This window comes from Bos indicus, chromosome 15 (genome assembly GCF_029378745.1).
Source record: "Bos indicus isolate NIAB-ARS_2022 breed Sahiwal x Tharparkar chromosome 15, NIAB-ARS_B.indTharparkar_mat_pri_1.0, whole genome shotgun sequence".
Taxonomy (NCBI): Eukaryota; Metazoa; Chordata; class Mammalia; order Artiodactyla; family Bovidae; genus Bos; species Bos indicus.
This window is the reverse complement of record NC_091774.1, coordinates 50,952,363-50,973,208: the sequence shown is the minus strand read 5'-3', so window position 1 is coordinate 50,973,208 and position 20,846 is coordinate 50,952,363. Positions and strand designations below refer to the sequence as shown.

At 43.6% G+C, this 20,846-nt stretch overlaps 1 protein-coding gene across 3 annotated transcripts; it reads right to left on the bottom strand.

Moving 5' to 3' along the window:
- Nucleotides 1–23: 23 nt before the first annotated feature.
- TRIM68 (tripartite motif containing 68) lies at nt 24–15,859 on the bottom strand. Of its 3 annotated transcripts, none has more exons than XM_070803797.1 (7): nt 15,695–15,859; nt 10,579–11,060; nt 8,285–8,380; nt 3,686–3,946; nt 3,217–3,239; nt 2,536–2,636; nt 24–2,334 (listed from the first exon to the last, which is right to left on the bottom strand). In XM_070803797.1, exons 1-7 carry the CDS (start codon nt 15,828–15,830, stop codon nt 1,784–1,786), a joined length of 1,650 nt encoding a protein of 549 aa, XP_070659898.1. In that variant the 5' UTR covers nt 15,831–15,859; the 3' UTR covers nt 24–1,783. The 3 variants fall into 3 exon arrangements, with proteins under 3 accessions (XP_070659898.1, XP_019830951.2, XP_019830953.2); XM_019975392.2 differs by lacking the exon at nt 15,695–15,859 and adding an exon at nt 14,050–14,132; XM_019975394.2 differs by lacking the exons at nt 10,579–11,060; nt 15,695–15,859 and adding an exon at nt 14,050–14,122.
- Nucleotides 15,860–20,846: the final 4,987 nt, after the last annotated feature.

The following is a 20,846-nucleotide window of genomic DNA, read 5'->3' as shown; positions in this document are numbered from 1 at the left end:
AACCAATACAATGAAGTCAGAAAGACAATTTATACTATTCTTTATTACAGGAATTATGTTGCTTCTGCATGTATCTAACCCGTGTCTACTTTGCTGCCCAATCCTAAGTCAACAGTCACCACCTTCAAGCTTAAACTACATCAGAGGTTGTGTTACACAGCATCAATGTGACAATATGTGTATCTTGTAGCCCCTGAAATAGGCAAAGCCCACAGTTTTCATACGCTTGCCTCAGTTTGATTCCAGCACAACTGTTCCCACTTCATACCCTGAAGACCTATAATGAATTAATTTCACCACACACAATAGCCCAGATATGGTCTTAATTCACCTTCATTATTATTTATAGCTTTTTGTGCCTAGTCCTATTCTTTATCCCCGTGCTTTCCTCCTGCTTTCATTTGTCACAGATTTAGAGAAGATAAAGGCAGAATATTATGTAGTTACTACAACTATGAACATTCCCTTGGTGACATACAAAGATCCAAATTTTTGCCCAAGGAGATTATGGGTGAGCCTTCCTTTCAATGCATTTATTTTACATTTTTCTTTGTATTATTTCTAGTCTCTACCCTGATGTCACAGTCCCTGTTCTAACCCAAAGACAAACACATACCAATGTTGAATATATTACAGTGGCCTGAATTTCCCAGGCAGGGCATCTTTCTATTGAAGGGCAGGACTGTCAGAAAAGGTGCTAGGAAACTAAGGCAGTGCTGCAAAGATGCTGGGAAAAGGCAAGATGGGAAGGTCACCACAGGCAAAAGCCATGGCTTGCCTTCCTTGTCCCTGAGAAAGGAACAAACGTTCAGGATGGATCTGAGATATTCACAACGACTCTGTGAGGTAGGAGAGGATGCAGTTACTACGCCCATTTTCCCACTGAGGATACTTAAAATCTTTCAAAGACTGGGGTGTTCAGACCTGAATGTAATGAATGATATGCAGCCATGTGACCTGAGAAGTGAGCTCATCAACTTTGTTTCATTTGAGTGTGAGAAATACTTATATTATCTATGTACTCTTCTCTCCACACCTCTGTGAGAAATAACTGGCTGTATTAAGGCCATTTCAGTTTCTTCATCCATGAAGTGAAAATAGAAACAAAGGTTCATAGGTTTCTGATCCTGATATTAGACTGATATCAGATAGTAAACCTGACTGGGACACAGGTTTACTTAGAGTCTGAGATAGCGACTCGCCCAGCTTGTGCTCAGAGAGGGGACAGCCACTGTGGGGGATCTGGGCAGTCAGTGACACATTTCTCCAGTTGGGAGGTCAGAGTGCTGGGGTCAAACATGGGTGCTCAGAGGTGGCAAACCTCAGGTGAAGCATCCTCCCGCTGGTGTTGGCACAGTAACCAGCTCTGGAGATGGACAGGATTCTTCTGGTTATTGGTAAACCTGACCCAGTGGGTTTCCTGAAGGTGAGATCTACTTCATTATCCTCATTGAATTATGGTCCTGACACAGATGTGGACGAGGGATGTGACCTGCAGAAAGGACTGTCTTGATCCTTAGGACCACTGTGATCCTCACCAAAAGGCTTGTTACACTTCCCACAGGGCTGCAATGCTCCTCTGGCCAAGCCTCGACTTTTTAACAAGTGATTTAGTGGGAGATGTTGGCCCAGGAGTGAGAGACCACTGGGTCAGGCAGTGGAATCCCTGGGTTCCAGGCTCAGCTCAGTTCTCTGGGCAGGATCACCTCACCAGGGGCAGGGTCTTCCCTTCAGACCTCTGTGGGCCAGGTGAAATTCCAAGGCCTCTGGCTAAAACGGTGGCTTAGTCTTCCCCGTCCAGGGAGCAGATGGCCAGGGGAGCGGTGTTGTTGGCTCCGATGCTGTAGCAAGGGCTGAAATAGGGCAGGAGGCGCCCAGGGAAGGGGTAGTGGGGGAAAGTGAAAATGTGGGAGCCATTGTCAGTCACATTGTAGAAGGAGATGTCATGAGCCTCATAATCCAGGAAGACTCCCACCCGGCGGGGAGGGACGGGCAAGGATAGGAGGGGGTACTCATCAGTGCCTGCCCGGTACTCATTGCCCTTCCTCAGCCTGATCACCCAGAATCCATAGTGGGGGGATAAGAAGACCACCTCCTTCCGGTCTACGTTCTCCTTGCACACGCCCAGGCCCCATTCGGACCTGTCTCCCACCTCCACCTCCCAGTAGTGCCGGCCCGAGGAGATGCACTGACTGCCCAGGACAATGTTGTAGCGGTAAAATCTTTCAGGGTTGTCGGGTAGCTTCTGCTTGGTGTCTCCATAGAGCACACATTTCCTGTCCTCAGACACGATGAGGCGAGAGTAGGCAGTGTCTGGATCCAGCCGCACATCCGCTGAGGAAAAAGGTCTTGGTTGGTACCCTGACACAGAGTGAGGGGGCTTGGGTGACATCTCTGTGACAGATACAGCCACAGATTTCCTCCATGACGGGTGAGTGTGAGGGTGAGGACAGATGGGGCATCCAGAGGGCACTGGGAGATTTCATTCCTTGGGGAGGGGATCCACTCCCCACAAGCCTGCCCTGCTCTCATTACCTGCATATGTCTTCAGGATCTCTCTGAGCCCCAGCACACGGCAGTCTGTCTTCAGTTCCAGGGAGACTGGTTCTGGTCTCTGCAGACTCCAGGAGTTGCTCCTGGTAGATGGGAAAGGCCTTGGGGTTAGCAATCCTGTCTCTGCCAAAGGGTGGGGCCTTCCCTTAGTACAGGGGAGGGGGCTTGGCTAGGGATGGAGTCAGTGAGCTGCCTCTCCTCACAACACCAGGCAGAACAGGGAGGTGATGATTGTTTGACTGGGCCGAACAGTCTATGGCACAGAGAGATAATCACATTCCTGGGCCGTGGGAAGGATTAGGTATGACTCTGACATTGGGAGAGGCAGAGGTGCACAGCAGAGGAGAAGGGCTGGTATGCAGACTCAGAGGATGAACGCTCACGCAGATACCTGTAGGCACTCCCTCTCCTTGGGCCACCTGCTTAGGCCACCACACATTTTATAGCTCTCACCGAAATTCTTATTGGTAGTGGTTGAAATGAATTTGACCAAGTAATAATACAAATTAAAAAAAGAAAGATGTTCAAAACTTCTTTATCCAATACAACAGAATAGGGAGAAGGTTACAGACCAGCACCCACTTTTCTGTAGGTACTTGGTCTACGTTCCCTCCCCATTTCTAGCTCTGTCCAGGCCCCACTATCCCAAAGATGGAAACATACCTGTTCAAGACTTCCTGAATACCCTGGAAGGAGAAAAAGAAAGGCAGCACATGAGTATGCCCTATTCCTCAAAGGGACCAGACAGACACAGAGGTCTTTCTATGGAGAGGGAGGTAGAGAGCTGGAGAGGAGGCATGCAGGAGTAGAGGGGAGGAGCCTACAGGAGTGGGCAGGGCAGCCCTAGCCCTCTTGCCAGATTGGCCAACCTCGGGCTCCATCAACTCTCTGACCAGAGGGGAGGAACAGGTATGAGGCAAGAGCTGCCTAAACGATGCCCATCTAGGAGGCTGCGAGGCCATTCACCAGATCAGGGTATGGGAACAACTGGTATTGATGGTGGGTAACAAGATCCGTGCTGGCTGGCCAAGTGCTGACAGACCCTATACTGAAGACTAGGCAATCCCCTCTCTCAGAATGCCAGGCTACCTTCAGGTCTGGCTCAGACTTCCCAGGAAAACCTGCTCCTCACCTGCAGCATCCAGCGGACAGGCCTCTGAGACCTCTCTTCCAGCTCTGCAATCATCCTCCATAGAACCCGGCTCTGCTGGATGAGTGCCTCATGATTCAACTCCAGTTTCTGCATGGTCTCCCTTTCCTCCTGCTGCAGGCTGGCCAGAGCTGCAGCAGCCTCCACCTCCAGCAGCCGACCTGGTGGCTGTTTTTTCTTTAGTAATCGCCGATATTTCTCAAACTCCCATATGATGCTCTGCTTTCGGGTTTCCACCTGTATCTGCACAGCCAGGATTCGAAATCAGCACAAAAAACCCAAAAGTTAGTAGAAGGAAAGGTCATAAAGGTCAGAGCAGAAATAAATGAAAAAGAAATGAAGGAGACAGTAGCAAAGATCAATAAAACTAAAAGCTGGTTCTTTGAGAAGATAAACAAAATCTGACAAGCCATTAGCCAGACATCAAGAAAAAAAAGGAGAAGACTGAAACCAATAAAATTAGAAATGAAAAAGGGGAAGTTACAACAGACACCACCAAAATACAAAAATCATAAGAGATTACTACAAGCAACTATATGCCAATAAAAAGGATAACCTGGAAGAAATGGACAAATTCTTAGAAAAGTATAACCTTCCAAAACTGAACCAGGAAGAAATAGAAAATATGAACAGATGAACCACAAGCACAGAAATCAAAAGTGTAATAAAAAATCTTCCAACAAACAAAAGCCCAGGGCCAGATGGCTTTACAGGTGAATACTACCAAAAGTTTATAAAACAGCTAACACCTATTCTGCTCAAATTCTTCCAGAAAATTGAAGAGGAATAAAAACTCCCAAACTCATTCTGTGAGGCCACCATCATCCTGATACTAAAACCAGACAAAGATGCCAACAAAAAAAGAAAATTACGGGCCAATGTCACTGATGAACATAGATGCAAAAATCCTCAACAAAATTCTAGCAAACAGAATCCAACAACACATTAGAAAGATCATATTTATGATCAAGTGGGCTTTATCCCAGGGATGCAAATCAATCAATATGATACACCATATTAACAAACTGAAAGATAAAAACCATATGATCTCAATAGATGCAGAGAACGCTTTTGATAAAATTCAACACCCATTTATAATAAAAACTCTCCAGAAAGTAGGCATAGTAGGAACATACCTGAACATAATAAAGGTCATAGATGATAGATCAGATCAGATCAGATCAGTCGCTCAGTCGTGTCCGACTCTTTGCGACCCCGTGATTCGCAGCACGCCAGGCCTCCCTGTCCATCACCAACTCCCGGAGTTCACTCAGACTCACGTCCATTGAGTCAGTGATGCCATCCAGCCATCTCATCCTCTGTCGTCCCCTTCTCCTCCTGCCCCCAATCCCTCCCAGCATCAGAGTCTTTTCCAATGAGTCAACTCTTCGCATGAGGTGGCCAAAGTACTGGAGTTTCAGCTTTAGCATCATTCCTTCCAAAGAAATCCCAGGGCTGATCTCCTTTAGAATGGACTGGTTGGATCTCCTTGCAGTCCAAGGGACTCTCAAGAGTCTTCTCCAACACCACAGTTCAAAAGCATCAATAGCAAACATTATTGTTAATGGTGAAAATCTGAAAGCATTTCACCTAACATCAGGAACAAGACAAGGGTGGCCACTCTTGTCACTATTATTCAACATAGTTTTGGAAGTTCTAGCCACAATAATCAGAGAAGTAAAAGAAAGTAAAGGAATCCAGATTGGAAAAGAAGAAGTAAAACTGTTTGCAGATGACATGATACTATATCTAGAAAACCCTAAAGATGCCACAAGAAAATTACTAGTGCTAATCAATGAATATAGTAAAGTTACAAGATATAAAATTAATAGATAGAAATCTCTTGCATTCTTATACACTAACAATGAAAACTCAGAAAGATAAATTAAGGACACATTCCCATTCACCATTGCAACAAAAAGAATAAAATACCTAGGAATAAACCTACCTAAAGAGACAAAAGACCTGTATGCAGAAAACTGTAAGACACTGATGAAAAGAAATCAAAAATGACACAGACAGATGGAGAGATATATCATGCTCTCGGACTGGCAGGATCTTGTGAAAATGATTATACTACCCAAAACAATCTACATATTCAACACAATCTCTATCAAACTACCAACGATATTTTTCACAGAACTAGAACAAACATTTTCATAATTTGTATGGAAACATAAAAGACCCCAAATAGCCAAAGCAATGTTGAGAAAGAAAATGGAGTTAGAGGAATCAACCTTCCTGACTTCAGATTATACTATAAAGTTATAGTCATCAAGACAGTACAGTACTGGCACAAAAACAGAAATACAGACCCACACACCCATGGGCACCTTATGTTTGACAAAGGAGGCAAAAATATACAATGGAGAAAAGATAGTCTCTTCAAGTAAGTGGTGCTGGGAAAATTAGGCAGCTATGTGTAACAGAATGAAATTAGAATACTTTCTAACACCATACACAAAGATAAACTCAAAATGGATTAAAAGACCTTAATGTAAGACATAAACTATAAAACTCTTATAGGAAAACATAAGTAGAACACACTCTGACATAAATCACAGCAAGATCCTCAAAGACCCGCTTTCTAGAATAATGGAAATAAAAACAAAAATAAACAAATAGAATCTAATTAAACTTAAAAGCTTTTGCACAGCAAAGGAAACTATAAACAAGGTGAAAAGACAGCCCTTGGTATGGGAGAAAATAACAGCAAATGAAACAACTGACAAAAGATTAATCTCCAAAATATACAAGCAGCTCATGCAGCTGTATACCAGAAAAACAACCCAATCAAAAAGTGGGCAGAAGACCTAAACAGACATTTCACCAAAGAAGACACACAGATGGCTAATAAACACATGAAAAGATGCTCAACATTGCTGATTATTAGAGAAATACAATCAAAACAACAATGAGGTATCACCTCACATCTGTCAGAATGGTCATCATCAAAAAATCTACAAACAATAAATGCTGGAGAGGGTCTGGAGAAAAGGGAAACTCTCTTGCACTGTTAGTTGGAATGATATAGCCACTATAGAGAAAAGTATGGAGATTCCTTAAAAAACTACGAATAAAACCACCAAATGACCCAACAATCCCACTACTCAGCATATACTCTTAAGGAAACCATAACTGAAGACACATGTACCCCAATGTTCATTGTAGCACTATTTACAATAGCTAGGATATGGAAGCAACCTAGACGTTCATTGACAGATGAACAAAGAAATTGTGGTACATATACACAATGGTATATTACTCAGCCATAAAAAGGAACACATTTGAGTCAGTTCTAGTGAGGTGGGTGAACCTAGAGCCTATTATACAGAGTGAAGTCAGTCAGAAAGAGAAAAACAAGTATCATATATTAATGCATAGATGTGAATCTAGAAAGATGGTACTGATGAACCTATTTGCAGGGCAGCAACAGAGATGCAGAGACAGAGAAGAGACTGGTGGACACGGTCACAGAAGAAAAGGGTGGGATGAATTGAAAGAGCAGCACTGAAACATATACATACCATTTGTAAAACAAATAGCCAGTGGGAATTTGCTATATGAAGCAGGGAGCTCAATCTGGTGCTCTGTGAGCAGAGGGGAGGGATGCGTTGGCAAGTAGGAGAGAGGTTCAAGAGGGAGGGGACATATGTATCCCTATGGGTGATTCATGCTGATGTATGGCAGAAACCAATACAATATTGCAAAGTAACTATCCTCTAATTGAAAAAAAAAAAAAAAGAAATCAGCACAGATACTGGTTGTATAAGGGCCACCCAGGATTGAGGACACTGGCATGTACATATACACACACTCTGAAATGTTTTGGTACCAACTGTGTGCCAGGCACTATAAAGGCAAAGATAAAGGATATTTTTCCTACTTTCCTATTCCCACAGCTCCAGGACATGCTCCTTAAGTCCCTATTACTAACTCTTATTAACCCCAGTAGGGCTCAGGATACTATCTTGGCACTCTATGTTCTAGATCGGTTTCCATTTTCAGAATAATATATTCAGTTTTCAGAAGCATTACCCTTAAGCCTCTAAGACAGTATAAAATTACACTGTTAGTTGCTTTTGTTTCTTACTGGTGTCATATCAATTCTTCATGCTGTTTTAGATTGATTCAATGCTACCTCCCGTTGATTGAGATAGTTTGACAGTTACAGGCCTCGAGTTTATTTCCAAGCTGATTTTCCAATATTTTAATTACTTAACTTTTAGTAAATATGCTTTAGCTGAGGAAACAGAAACAGAAACTATGCTCTACTAAGCATTAAACAAGTCACACTTCTGTGAGCTAAAGTACATGTGAGGTATGCACTTTTCCATTCTCACATATGCAGATATAAACCCAGAGGTTCTCCCTATATCACATTCAAGGAACTTCAAAGCAAGTGGCTCCAAGGTTTGCTTAAAGCTGCACACCTGGTACAGAAAGCTGTATGAGGACCCCAGGCTTTCTGACCTCAAACCCCATATTCTGCCTCACAGGGATAAGGAGGGGGCCATGAGGAAGCCAGCTTCAGGACAACACAGGGACCATACAGACTCTTTTCCTCAGGGGGCAACTTGCCTTCCAGTTGGCAGTTCGTTTCCTCTCACCAACTTCCAGCTTCCAGGCCTCTTCCTGCTCTTTCTTCAGATGTTCCAGAGCCTCATGGAGTTTCCACTGAAAGAGATAAAAACCTCATGAGGCCACCTTGGGCAGCCTGCGTGGATTGCCAGGCTTCCAAGCATTGGCAGGTGATGGGAAAACAAGCATTCCTCAGAGGATGGGCCAGAACGGACGCTGGGAGAAAAGGGAAGCCACAGAAGATTCCTGCCCAGATGACAGCCAAGGTCTTTCCATCTGAGAATCATTTAATCTCCCACTTAGTCTCTAAGTTTCTGTAAAGTAGAAGAAAAGATCTGTTTCCAACTTTGCCAGAAAACTACCTTGGACTTTTCCTATGCATGACTCTCCTCATACTCTCCTGTCTTGTTACCCTACAGCCTCCTAAACATTGTTATTCAAAGTGTGGCCCAAGTGTGTCAGCAGCATCAGTATCACCTGGGATCTTGTTAGCAATGCAGGACCTTGGGCTTCACCCTGCTGCTACTGCTGCTAAGTCACTTCAGTCATGTCCGACTCTGTGTGACCCCATAGACGGCCTCCCACCAGGCTCCCCTGTCCCTGGGATTCTCCAGGCAAGAACACTGGAGTGGGTTGCCATTTCCTTCTCCAATGCATGAAGTGAAAAGTGAAAGTGAAGTTGCTCAGTCGTGTCTGACTCTCAGCGACCTCATGGACTGCAGCCTACCAGGCTCCTCCGTCCATGGGATTTTCCAGGCAAGAGTACTGGAGTGGGGTGCCATTGCGTTCTCCGGGGCTTCACCCTAGACCTCCCTGAATTAGAATCTGAATTTTTGCAAGATCCTTGCTTGGTTTATATGGACGTTAAAAGAGTACTATCTTAGATACTAATGCAAGAGATTACTACTGGAAAGCATAAAGTAATCTTATAACAATATCAACCATTTTATTAAAGATTTACCAATAAAACTGAGGCTTAGAGAGTGATCTATTCAAAGTTATTCAGCTGGTAAATGGCTGGGCTGGGATTTAACTTAGCTCTTTAATTCTTGTGTGTAAGGTATATTGCCTCCCTATTCTAACACTTGCAAAACAAAATAAACTTTTAATTTTTCAGAAATTCTCTTTGCAAAGGAAAACAGCTAAATCAGGGATTCATCTAACACTTTTACCTTCTAATCTCAACTTTAAGAATTAAGACCAGTAGAGGATCAATGTATCACAGAATCATTGGGATAATGATTCTGATAAAGATGTCAGCCTGGGTGTTCACTGGAAGGATTGATGCCGAAGCTGAAACTCCAATACTTTGGCCACCTGATGCAAAGAGTTGACTCATTGGAAAAGACCCTGATGCTGGGAGGATTGGGGCCAGGAGGAGAAGGGGACTACAGAGGATGAGATGGCTGGATGGCATCACCAACTCGATGGATTTGAGTTTGAGTGAACTCTGGGAGTTGGTGATGGACAGGGAGGCCTGGCGTGCTGCGATTCATGGGGTAGCAAAGAGTCAGATATGACTGAGCAACTGAACTGAACTGAACTGATGGACATCTAAGGAAAAAGAAGTTAGAAGTCAATAAGGATAGCAAAAAAAAAGGAGCAGTGTGTGTGTGTCAGAGATGGCTTTCCCCACATCCCCCCAATAAATAAAAGGTAAGGAGATGAGAAAGAACACTAGGTAAGGAGAAAGAAGACTTGAGTTCTAGTCTTTGAGCTTCCTTTCACTAACGTAAGCCCAAAGGGACCCTACAACATGAGATCAGACAATCTAACTCAATCCTAAATGACTCTGCCATGGTCCTTACTAGCTCTAAAACCAATGATCATGATCTCAGATTTCCAAGCCTTCATTTCTGTCTATAAAATGAGGAGTTTAAAGTGACTCACCTGATATCAAAAGATTATTTGTGGCATTGCTAGGAGTTTGCAGGTTCTAATAGGTACAATCTTGATGACCTCATCCAAGGCACCCAGAACCCCAGCTAACCCAAACTGGTCTCCCTCAAATTCTCAGTAAGGATAGCAAGTTTGGGTTAGGCATTAAGGCCTGTGGGATCAAGAAAGGGGTGGGGGTAGGTTTGGAAGTGGGAGGGAAGGAAGAAAGGTCATAAAAGCAAGGAGAGGTGCAGCTCACTGGATCAGGCACCCAGGACCTGATGGTGTGAGAAGTCAAAGGAATCAGTTCTCATCTTGTCTCTGGGGCTCCCTCTCAAGTTCTTGATCTAGAGATAGCCAAGCGAGGGGCAGGGGAGAAACTGGATTGGGGATGGGGATTGGCCTCCATCTCCCACCTTATAATCCCAGGCGACATCCTCCATGGGCACGACACTGTGGGCCTGATGTTCAGGGGACCGGCTGCAGGCCTCACACACGATCAGGCCGTCCTCTTTGCAGAACATCTTCAGCTGTTCTCTGTGGGGCTCGCACATGTCAGCCCTCAGCCCCATTCCAGGATGTAGCCCCAGCCGGCGGACTTTTTCCACAACATTGGCCAGCTGCCAATTAGGCCGCAGGTTCCTGGGCTCGATGGGAGCCCGGCACAGGGGACATGAGTAAGCCCAGTTCTGGGATTCTCCTGGGACCTCCCAGAGTCCTAAGAGACAGCTGTGACAGAAGCTGTGGCCACAGTCGATGCTCACAGGCTCCTTCAGGAAGGTCATGCAGATGGGACAGGCCACTTCTTCTACTACAGCTTCCATCAGTGTTGCGGGATCCATGGTTCCTGTCACACCCTCCACAGAACATGAACAAAACCAGGCGGAGGCACTGAAGGCTGAGAAGGAAAGAAACACAAATAAGAGAAAAAGGAGCAGAAGAGCAGCGGGAGCCGTAACAGGAATAGGTAGTGACTGAAAACAACAGCTGCCTCATTTGGATCTTTTATGGTGGTGGTTTAGTCACCAAGTTACACCTGGCTCTCTGTGACCCCATGGACTGTAGCCTGCCAGGCTCCTCTGCCCATGGGACTTCCCAGCCAAGAATACTGGAGTAAGTAGCTATTCCCTTCACGGACCCTGTTTAATAAGCACTGGCCTTCCCAACTGAATCTGACTGAGTCACATTTCTCACATCACAGAAGGGGCATTTGGGGATTTCTGAGAATTGGGATGTTGAGAATTCTCGTTTCCATTTGCCTCATCATCTCTGACCTCCTCAGGGTTCACTGGCCAGACCATTCTCACTCTACCTCTATCATGCTCTGCAGAGTAACATTATTCCTCTTGAACTTGGGTGAATTCAAGAGAACTTAGCCATGTGGTGTTTCAGTAGCCAACTAAGGTCAGAAATACCCCCAGCCTCACTCTCCAGGATGTTTCTATGTATATTTACGTCAAGATGCAGAAAAGTTAATATGCCAGAAGCCCATTGCCTATAGGCTCATTTTGTTTTCTTGTGATGCACACTGAAGTGTAAGGAAACCACCAATATTTCCCCACCTCCTGTAAACCTCTGCCCACTTTTCCACTGCTAACATCCACTCAGATGCCAAGACAATCTCCTCAGTGATATGTTAGAAGCAGATATGGATAAATAGCCCTTGGAAGATAAAAACAAAGGTCATCTGATGATAATTAAACCCATTATTGATGATTCACTACTCCAGCAAGAGACCTGAGATTTCTGCCCAGGCTATATATGTATACAAAGGAACAGTGGTAGGCTCTTGGTACAGCTGGCAATATGTATTTGTTCACTGTGCAAGTGTGTATTACCTGCTAGTCTATAAAGGGAAAAGCCCTGATGGTCTTAGTCACCATTGTATCCTGAGGACCTAAACAGTGCCTGCCATGCAGTACTGCTACATATAAATATTTGACCTAGACACAGAAAATAGTTCCTAAACCCCAAATGCTTTTATAACTAGTTAGGGAGTTGAGAGCACACTATACGTTAGTAATAATAGCAAACACTCCTTGAACATACTATATGCCAGGCATTCCTTTCCTTTGAGCTTTTTAAATGAACTGACTCAATGTATTTCACAACCCTAAGTAGAAATCATTACTCTACTCTTATCATATTACAGATGCTTGGTCCTGGGCTCCATCATTCTATCCTGGGCAAAGTATCTAATCTCTCTAGCTTCAAGGACAATAAAAATTCAACAGAACAGAGAAATCACGGTGGTTTAGGGTAGTTCAGTAAGGCTTCCTGCAGAAGTGGGGCAATAAGTAGATTTTGAAGGACTGTTACAGGCAATCAGCAGGTCTCGCCTTCTCAATGGCCTCCCTGCCTCTTGCTTTTCCTCCTCCCACTGTCACTACCACACTGTAGGATCAGTGTCCTAAAAGCTTGTCTTACTGTCACTAACCTACCGAACAGCCTATCCTGGTTCCCCAGGCCTCATTCCAACAGGAAGTTCCCTCTTGACGCTGAAACAGCCCTGTCAAGTAAACGGGGAAACTTCCACACTTTCTTGCAGACCCCCCATATCCATTCATTCCATCCCACTTGGATTCCTGCTGTCCTTCCAGCTTGAAATGACCTCCAAATTCCTGCTCTGAATGTCATTTGACATCTATGTGTCTTACTTCCCACAGTACAAGTTTCATGACGATAGAGACATAATCTGTTTACTACCACATTCTCAAGGCCAAAAACAGTGCTCAAATATTTTTGAATACGTGAGAATTAAATGTAAATGTTGAGGTCCACCTGTTAGAAGGCCGTATATGAAAGAAACATCAACATCCTCATCTAAAACGGAGGGGCACCAAGAGATACCAGCTACACAACAGACATTGATATCTATGATTTATAGCTACAGAGGACCAACAAATGAATAAAAATAGCTACTGAAAACTGAGAAGATGGTAGCAGAAGGGAAGTCGGGTAAATACCAAAATGATAAATCAAGAAAATAGGATGGAAGCATCTTATTTAGAGAGCCATCAGTTCAGTTCAGTCGCTCAGTCGTGTCCGACTCTTTGCGACCCCATGAATCGCAGCACGCCAGGCCTCCCTGTCCACCACCAACTCCCGGAGTTCACCCAGACTCACGTCCATCGAGTCAGTGATGCCATCCAGCCATCTCATTCTCTGTCGTCCCCTACTCCTCCTGCCCCCCAATCCCTCCCAGCATCAAAGTCTTTTCCAATGAGTCAACTCTTCGCATGAGATGGCCAAAGTACTGGAGTTTCAGCTTTAGCATCATTCCTTCCAAAGAAATCCCAGGGCTGATCTCCTTCAGAATGGACTGGTTGGATCTCCTTGCAGTCCAAGGGACTCTCAAGAGCCATAGAAAGCTCTAAACATAAAAAAGTTAAGTGATGGCCTCTGCAAGTCTCTGCAAAAAAGGGATTTAGGGCTAGTAGCTATTGCCTTATTATTTTGTTTTTATTATACACAAATTCCTCGGACAAAACTTTAATTATGAAACGTTTAATTGCTTCAACCTTGCGTTTAGCAGAACCGGGCCCTCAAGGAAAGACGTTTGAGAGGAAAGGGGGCGGAGCCTGAAAGAGACTCGAGAGGTGGGGCCAGAGAGGGAGGTGGTGACCTCCGCGATTCGGGAGCAGAGGGGGATGGTAACTTCCGGGGCACAGGATGCCAGGCAGAGCGCCAGGGCACAGGGCGGGTGAGGGCAGAGTAAGGCTGATCGCTTGCAGGACCTCTGAAGAGTCACAACTGTCTACCCACCTCCCTCGTCACCCGGGACTAGCGCTTCGAGGCGGAAACCGAAAATGGAGACGCCCAGTTGGTTCCCATGGTCGAGTCTCCGCAGCGTCCGAAGCGCTTGGCCACGCCAGAGAGGCACTTACCGCTGGCCCGGAGACGAAGACCTCAGCAGCGTCCACCTCTTCGGCCGCCTTTCCCGCAGCGCTCTGAGGCCCCGCCCACAGGGAAGGAGCCAATGAATGGCGTGCAGGACCTGGCGTCGGGATCCGCCTCGCCGGCGGCATCTTTGGGGAATCAGCCAATCACAGATAGGGATCGGGAGAATCCTAGCCAGTCGGAGCAGGGGACAGGGCTGCGCCCACCTCTCGCCCGTACGGTGTATTTTGTGTTTTTCTGGCCCCTTCCCCTACTCAGAACGCTTTAAACTGTAGAAGGGCCCAGGAGTCAGTCGAGGACCGGTCGAAGGGGTGAAACTCCAGGATGAGGCCGTTCAGGCTAGGCAGTAGCAGAAGCCCAGTTAGCCCCCGGGTCAAAGAACCCCTTGCGTCTTACGCTTCCGCTCTGGATGACTAGTGGTTCTTCTGGGTGAACGTTGTTCCTTCCAGGTGGTAGCCCTGGACCTAATAATATTCCTTAGCCACTTTTCTACGTTAAACTCAGCACCCTATGAGATCAATCAGGTCTGGTTCTGTGACCCAATTTAGTGCAGGGCTGGGCACTGAAAATGCAATAGACTTTGTAGTTTCCTGCAAGATGAGCGACCTCTCCTGGCTCCAGATGGTGGTTTCTTATTAAAAAAACCCTGGGCTTTCTGGCAAGCTCTTATCCTTCAGTACTTCAGCAGGCAGCCTCTCATCACTATTGCCACAACCCCGCTTTACAATTAGAAACAGATGGTGGGAACTGGCGGAGTGTAAGTGGAATTCCTCTTTCGAAACTTCTATAGAAATTGGAAACAAAACAAAAGAAAACAAAACAAAACAAGGGGTGCTCGACCCTCACAGAAACACATAGACTGCTACTTAAGGTGATGATTTCTTTGTAGTCTCTGCACCTTGTCCTTTACCTGATACTTCAGTATTTACTGGATAAGCAAATAAAGGCACACACTGTTTGCATTGAAAATAACCAGGAAATCCTCCCAGTTGAAGCGTAGTTCAAAATGATTTTCTTGTTGGGACTAATAGACTCTGTGGATTTTCATGCCAAGTCAGGGCTCAGGACGTGGTTTAAATTCTGAAGGGTGAGGCCCAGAAAATTCCTGAAACTAATGAGGCCATGAACAAAAAAAGAAGAAAAGAGGTAGTTGAGGTCTGAGCTGTACTGTACATCTCACTTGAATCTGGAGACATGGCTGCCTAACAGAATAATAAATGGATTAATTGAAATAGGACACTTTCAACATATTTTGAGCACTCACTTCTTATACTTTATGCTGGGTTCTGGAATTATAACCATAGGCCACAGACTCTGTTCAAAAAACTCAAATTGGTTGTAAGTTGGCCTTTAAACATTGCAGGGGCCAATTGTACAGTCAAAAATCTGTGTATAATTTTTGACTCCCCCAAACCTTAATTGCTGGTAGCCTACAGTTGACCTGAAGTCTTACCAATAACATAAAGTCAATTAACATATTTTGTATTATATACTATAATCATGATAAAGTAAACTAGAGAAAAAATGTTATTAAGAAAATTATAAGGAGAGAAAATGCAGTTATTTTACTATGCTATATTGATTGACATCATAACTTTACATCTGTTTACAAGATGAACTATCTATCAGTACCTTCATCAGTGGGCTTCCCTGGTGACTCAGTGGTAAAGAATCCACCTGCAATGCAGAAGCCACAGGAGATGAGGGTCCAGATCCTTGGAGGAGAGCATGGCAACCCACTCCAGTATTCTTGCCTGGAGAATCTCATGGACAGAGGAGCCTGGTGGGCTACAGTCCCTAGAGTCACAAAGAGTCAGACACAACTAAAGTGACTTAGCAAGTATGCACCTACATCAATATTGTCTTATATGATATAAAACACTGTAGATGTTAAAGATATTATTAACATTAGACATAAAAATCAAAAGATAACATGAAAAAGAAACTAATATTTATTTACAGTTATAACAATTCATGGATAACAAGCAGCAATATGATTGCTTTTTGGTAGACTGGTGTAATTGATATGATTGCTTCACTGTAGCCTATACACTAATGAATGAATTGTTATAAAATTTTCATAGCATACAGTATTATCAGTCAGTCAGTCAGTTCAGTCGCTCAGTCGTGTCCGACTCTTTGCGACCCCATGAATCGCAGCACGCCAGGCCTCCCTGTCCATAACCAACTCCCGGAATTCACTCAGACTCACATCCATCAAGTCGGTGATGCCATCCAACCATCTCATCCTCTGTCGTCCCCTTTTCCTCCTGCTCCCAATCCCTCCCAGCATCAGAGTCTTTTCCAATGAATTAACTCTTCGCATGAGGTGGCCAAAGTATTGGAGTTTCAGCTTTAGCATCATTCCTTCCACTGTTAGTGAGAATGTAAATTAGTACAGCTATCATGGAAAACAGTACAGAGGTTCCTCAAAAATTAAAAAAAAAAAAAAAATAGAATTGCTACGTGATCCAGATATTGAATGGGTCCTTTTTGAGATTGCATCCAAGTACTACATTTTGGACTCTTGTTGACTATGATGGCTACTCCATTTCTTCTAAGGGATTCTTGCCCACAGTAGTAGATATAATAGTCATCTGAGTTCAATTCACCCATTTCAGTCCATTTTAGTTTGCTGATTCCTAAAATGTCAACGTTCACTCTTGCCATTTCCTGTTGACCACTTCCAATTTGCCTTGATTCATGGATCTAACGTTCCTATGCAATATTGCTCTTTACAACATTGGACTTTGCTTCTATCACCAGCCACATCCACAACTGGGTATTGTTTTTGCTTTGGCTCCATCCCTTCATTCTTTCTAGAGTTATGTCTCCACTGATCTCCAGTAGCATATTGGGCCCCTACTGACCTGGGGAGTTCCTCTTTCAGTATCCTATGATCCAAAAATCCCACTTCTGGGTATATATCTACAGAAAATAAAATCACTACCTCAAAAATATATCTGCACCGCCATGTTCACTGCAGCATTATCTATAAAAGCTAAGACATAGAAACAACATAAGTGTCCATTGACACAAGAATGAATAAAGGAAATGGGCTTTTATTAGTGGAAAGTCCTTGGCCCCATTGTCTACTCTGTACCAATATCACACTTTCATAGTTATTATACCTTTATAATAAGCCCTGATATTTGATATAGCAAGTCTTTCCACATTGTTACAATATTTTGAGTGTGGTGGCTATTTTCAGCAATTTACATTTTGCTATAAATTTTTAATTAAGCTTGTCAAGTTGTACAAAATGATCTGTTAGGCTACTACTGAGATTACATTGAATGTTTTGAAAAATTGGGGGATATAATTAAATTCTTCAATTAAATTCCATTTAATTTATTCTTTTGGAGATATACACACATATATAAAATCACTGCTGCTGCTAAGTTGCTTCAGTCATGTCTGACTCTGTGCGACCCATAGATGGCAGCCCACCAGGCTCCCCCGTCCCCGGGATTCTCCAGGCAAGAACAATGGAGTGGGTTGCCATTTCCTTCTCCAGTGCATGAAAATGAAAAGTGACAGTGAAGTCGCTCAGTCGTGTACGACCTTCAGCGACCCCATAGATTGCAGCCTACCAGGCTCCTCCATCCATGGAATTTTCCAGGCAAAAGTACTGGAGTGGGGTGCCATTGCCTTCTCCGATAAAATCACTAAAATTAGTGATAAAATCACTAATCCACAGATAATGATTGCATGTATTTTTCTAATTCTCATACCATATATTTCTTTTTCTTGTCTTATTTCAAACTATTAATGTAAAGACTTATTTTAAAGCCATGTTCTCTTTTCATGAGGGCTATCTGTGGCCTTGTGTGGCTTTGTCCACCAGTGTTTCCTAACAAAAAACAATGGCATTACTCATCTGCAAAAGAAGCTTGGATACCTTTGGAAATAAGAGGACATTTTCATACAGGAAAGATTTCCTTGTAGAACCAGTACGTACAGTGAAATGTAAGAATGGTTAGTATGTGTAGGAGAGACATAGAGCTTGATTATGCTAGACAAAGCAAGTGCTTGGAAGTGAGTGTAAGAAAAGAGCACTTTCATTTGAGGAGCAGAGAGAATTCCAGTGTAGGATCTTGTTGAGGGACACTTGGTGGGTCATGATATCAATTGGGAATTATTATCAGCAAGTTTATATAATTTAGCACCTCCTAAGCCAAGAATTTGAGTATATCTCTGGCCAGAGGTCTCCATTATTGGTTGGACATTTTAACATTTTGTGTATGTTGAATGATTTTTTTCTTTAGAAAAATATTGAAACAAAAATATAGGGATATACTACAATTTTAAAAGTTCACCTTACTCAGTAAAATACCATTCTTATTACTATAATAAGTGAAAAAAAATGCTTTAAAAGTGACCATGAAACCCCTTCATTCAAAAATTGTGCCAAGTTGATGCTACTAAGAACAATTTAAGGGATCTACCTGTTACACACACCTTAGTTGAAGTAACTGAATTGTGAGCTATGAGTGAACATCAATGAGGACCAATAACTTATGCATTAAGAGTGAATGAAAGAGTACTCTGTAAATCTCCCCCTTTAAATATACACATTAGTGTCCATCTCCCCCCTCCAAAAATAGGAGGATAAGATCTGCTCAGAATTATGGAGACTAATTAATCTCATAATGTTAAAGGGTTTATTTGAAACAAAGGGAAAAAGAGTCAAGTGATTCCATCAAAATTAGGCCTCAGGAAAGATCTTTCTAAGGAAGGAGGTTTAAACAGATATCTCAAAGCTAAAACTTAATAAAAACAGGGAGGAGGGTGAGTATTTTTACCATAAGGGAAAATATGTGAAAGTTACAAGGTGAGAAAGCCTGGCACTTTGAAGCAGGGGGCCAATTTCAATGTGTCTGGGACTTGGCACTCAGACAGGGAGTTAGAGTGATTAAAGATGGAATGGAAAAGTGCACAGAGATGGCACATGAAAGCTTTAATAGCTATATTATGAAGTGTGAATTTAAACTTCCTATTCTAAAATCAATGGGAAGATGTTATGAACTGATATGTGTTTGGAAGATCACACTGGTGGACAATGAATTGATGGCAAAGATATTCTATGAGGCTGGCAGGTAAACAAATGATTCTGATGATCTAGGCAGAGATTATCTTGGTTAGGAGGCAAAAGACATGGACAAAAAGAATCTGATTCACAAGATTTCCAGGAAGTAAATTAAAGAGAACTTGGTGACTGATTGGATGGGATCAGAGAGAGGTAAGAGAGAGCGAGAAGGCAGAGATGATGGATTCTAGGTTCCTGGCTGAGGCAGCAGACACAGAACAGAAAACACAGACTAGAGGCACAGACTGAGGATCAGAGATAGTGAACGTGGTTGGAGGCATTGAGTTTGGGATGCCTGAGGGATGCTTAAATAATGTCCGGTAGGCATGACCATGTCTGGAGTTTAGGGTGTTGGTTTGGACTGTTTGGGGGATGATATGGGAGCAATTAAGATTTCTCATGGTCACTGTATAGAGGGGGAAGGACAGAGGGTCTACCTGGGTCACAGCACTGAAGAACTTCACTACGAATATGAGAAATAAAGGACTCTCTACTAATTGGCAACCCACTCCAGTGTTCTTGTCTGGAGAATCCCAGGGGCGGGGGAGCCTGGTGGGCCTGCCATCTATGGGGTTGCACAGAGTTGGACACGACTGAAGTGACTTAGCAGCAGCAGCAGCAGCTACTAATTCCATCCTGTTGACATTTACTTGTGTTTAATCTCTTTAAGCTTCAAATTTGTAGAAATTTCCTTTTGAGCTATTAATACTTCATGTATAGTCCATTTCATTCCATACAAACTTATCAAAATTGTGGTCTACAGCCACTTTCTCCATTTCTTCCCAACTCACTCACTCCTCACTCTGCTGTATTCAAGATTCCATTCCTACCAACTACCTCAACAGTTCTTCACGAGGTAACCAGGGACCTTTCATTTTCAGTTCTCCAACTACTTGATCTCTCAGCAGCCTCCAGCACTGCTGTCCACTCTTTCTCTCTAATGTATTTGCTTCCTTTGGCTGTTCTAACACTATCTCAACTAGATTTTCTCCAATTTTGTTGGTTTTTCCTGTTGTTTTGACCAATAATAATGAACATAATAATTCACTGGAAAATACCTAATCGTTGTTATTGTTCAGTCACTAAGTCATGTCCGACTCTTTTCAACCCTATGACCTGCAGCATGCCAGGCTTCCCTGTCCTTCACTATCTCCTGGAATTGCTCAAATTCATGTCCATTGAGTCAGTGATGCTATCCAACCGTCTCATCCTCTGTCACAATCATTCACTGGAGAATTGCTAGTATCTCATTTAATTTTTCACATCAGACTGAGGCTAAGAATGGTAAGTGGTTGAGCCCAGATTTGGACATAAGTTTGTTCCTTGATAGAGCCCCACATTTAAATAGACATTCTACACTGTCTCATTTTGGATGGGGAGGTGGGGACAGGAGAGTATTATTATCAGCCTGAGGAATAAATAATTGGCTTATTAGGGAGAGGAGAAAGAGCTTAGGGGCAGCCGTAGTGCAGTGGTAGGAGCTCAGATACAAGGTAAGTTAGGTCCTTAGTTCATCGTCCTCAGAGTCAGAGAGCAAGCAGCGACGAGACTGCAATTCGCCTATATTACCATAAGGGGGCACCATCGAGAAGCGAGAGGCAGTGCCTTAGCCCAGCTCCGGATCCCCGAGGACAGTGTGTCCGGGCAGAGAACAAGAATATTCACATCTGTGTACTTTTAAATGAGCGCCCTCAC

Coding starts and splice junctions, on each gene's coding strand:
- TRIM68 (XM_070803797.1), bottom strand. CDS start 15,830: ATGAGATTCTCCAGGCAAGAATACTGGAGTGGGTTGCCATGCTCTCCT. Junction 11,061..15,694: donor AGGGAAGCCCACTGATGAAG/GTACTGATAGAT, acceptor TTTCCTTCTCAG/CCTTCAGTGCCTCCGCCTGG. Junction 3,947..8,284: donor AACGAACTGCCAACTGGAAG/GCAAGTTGCCCC, acceptor CTGGCTGTGCAG/ATACAGGTGGAAACCCGAAA.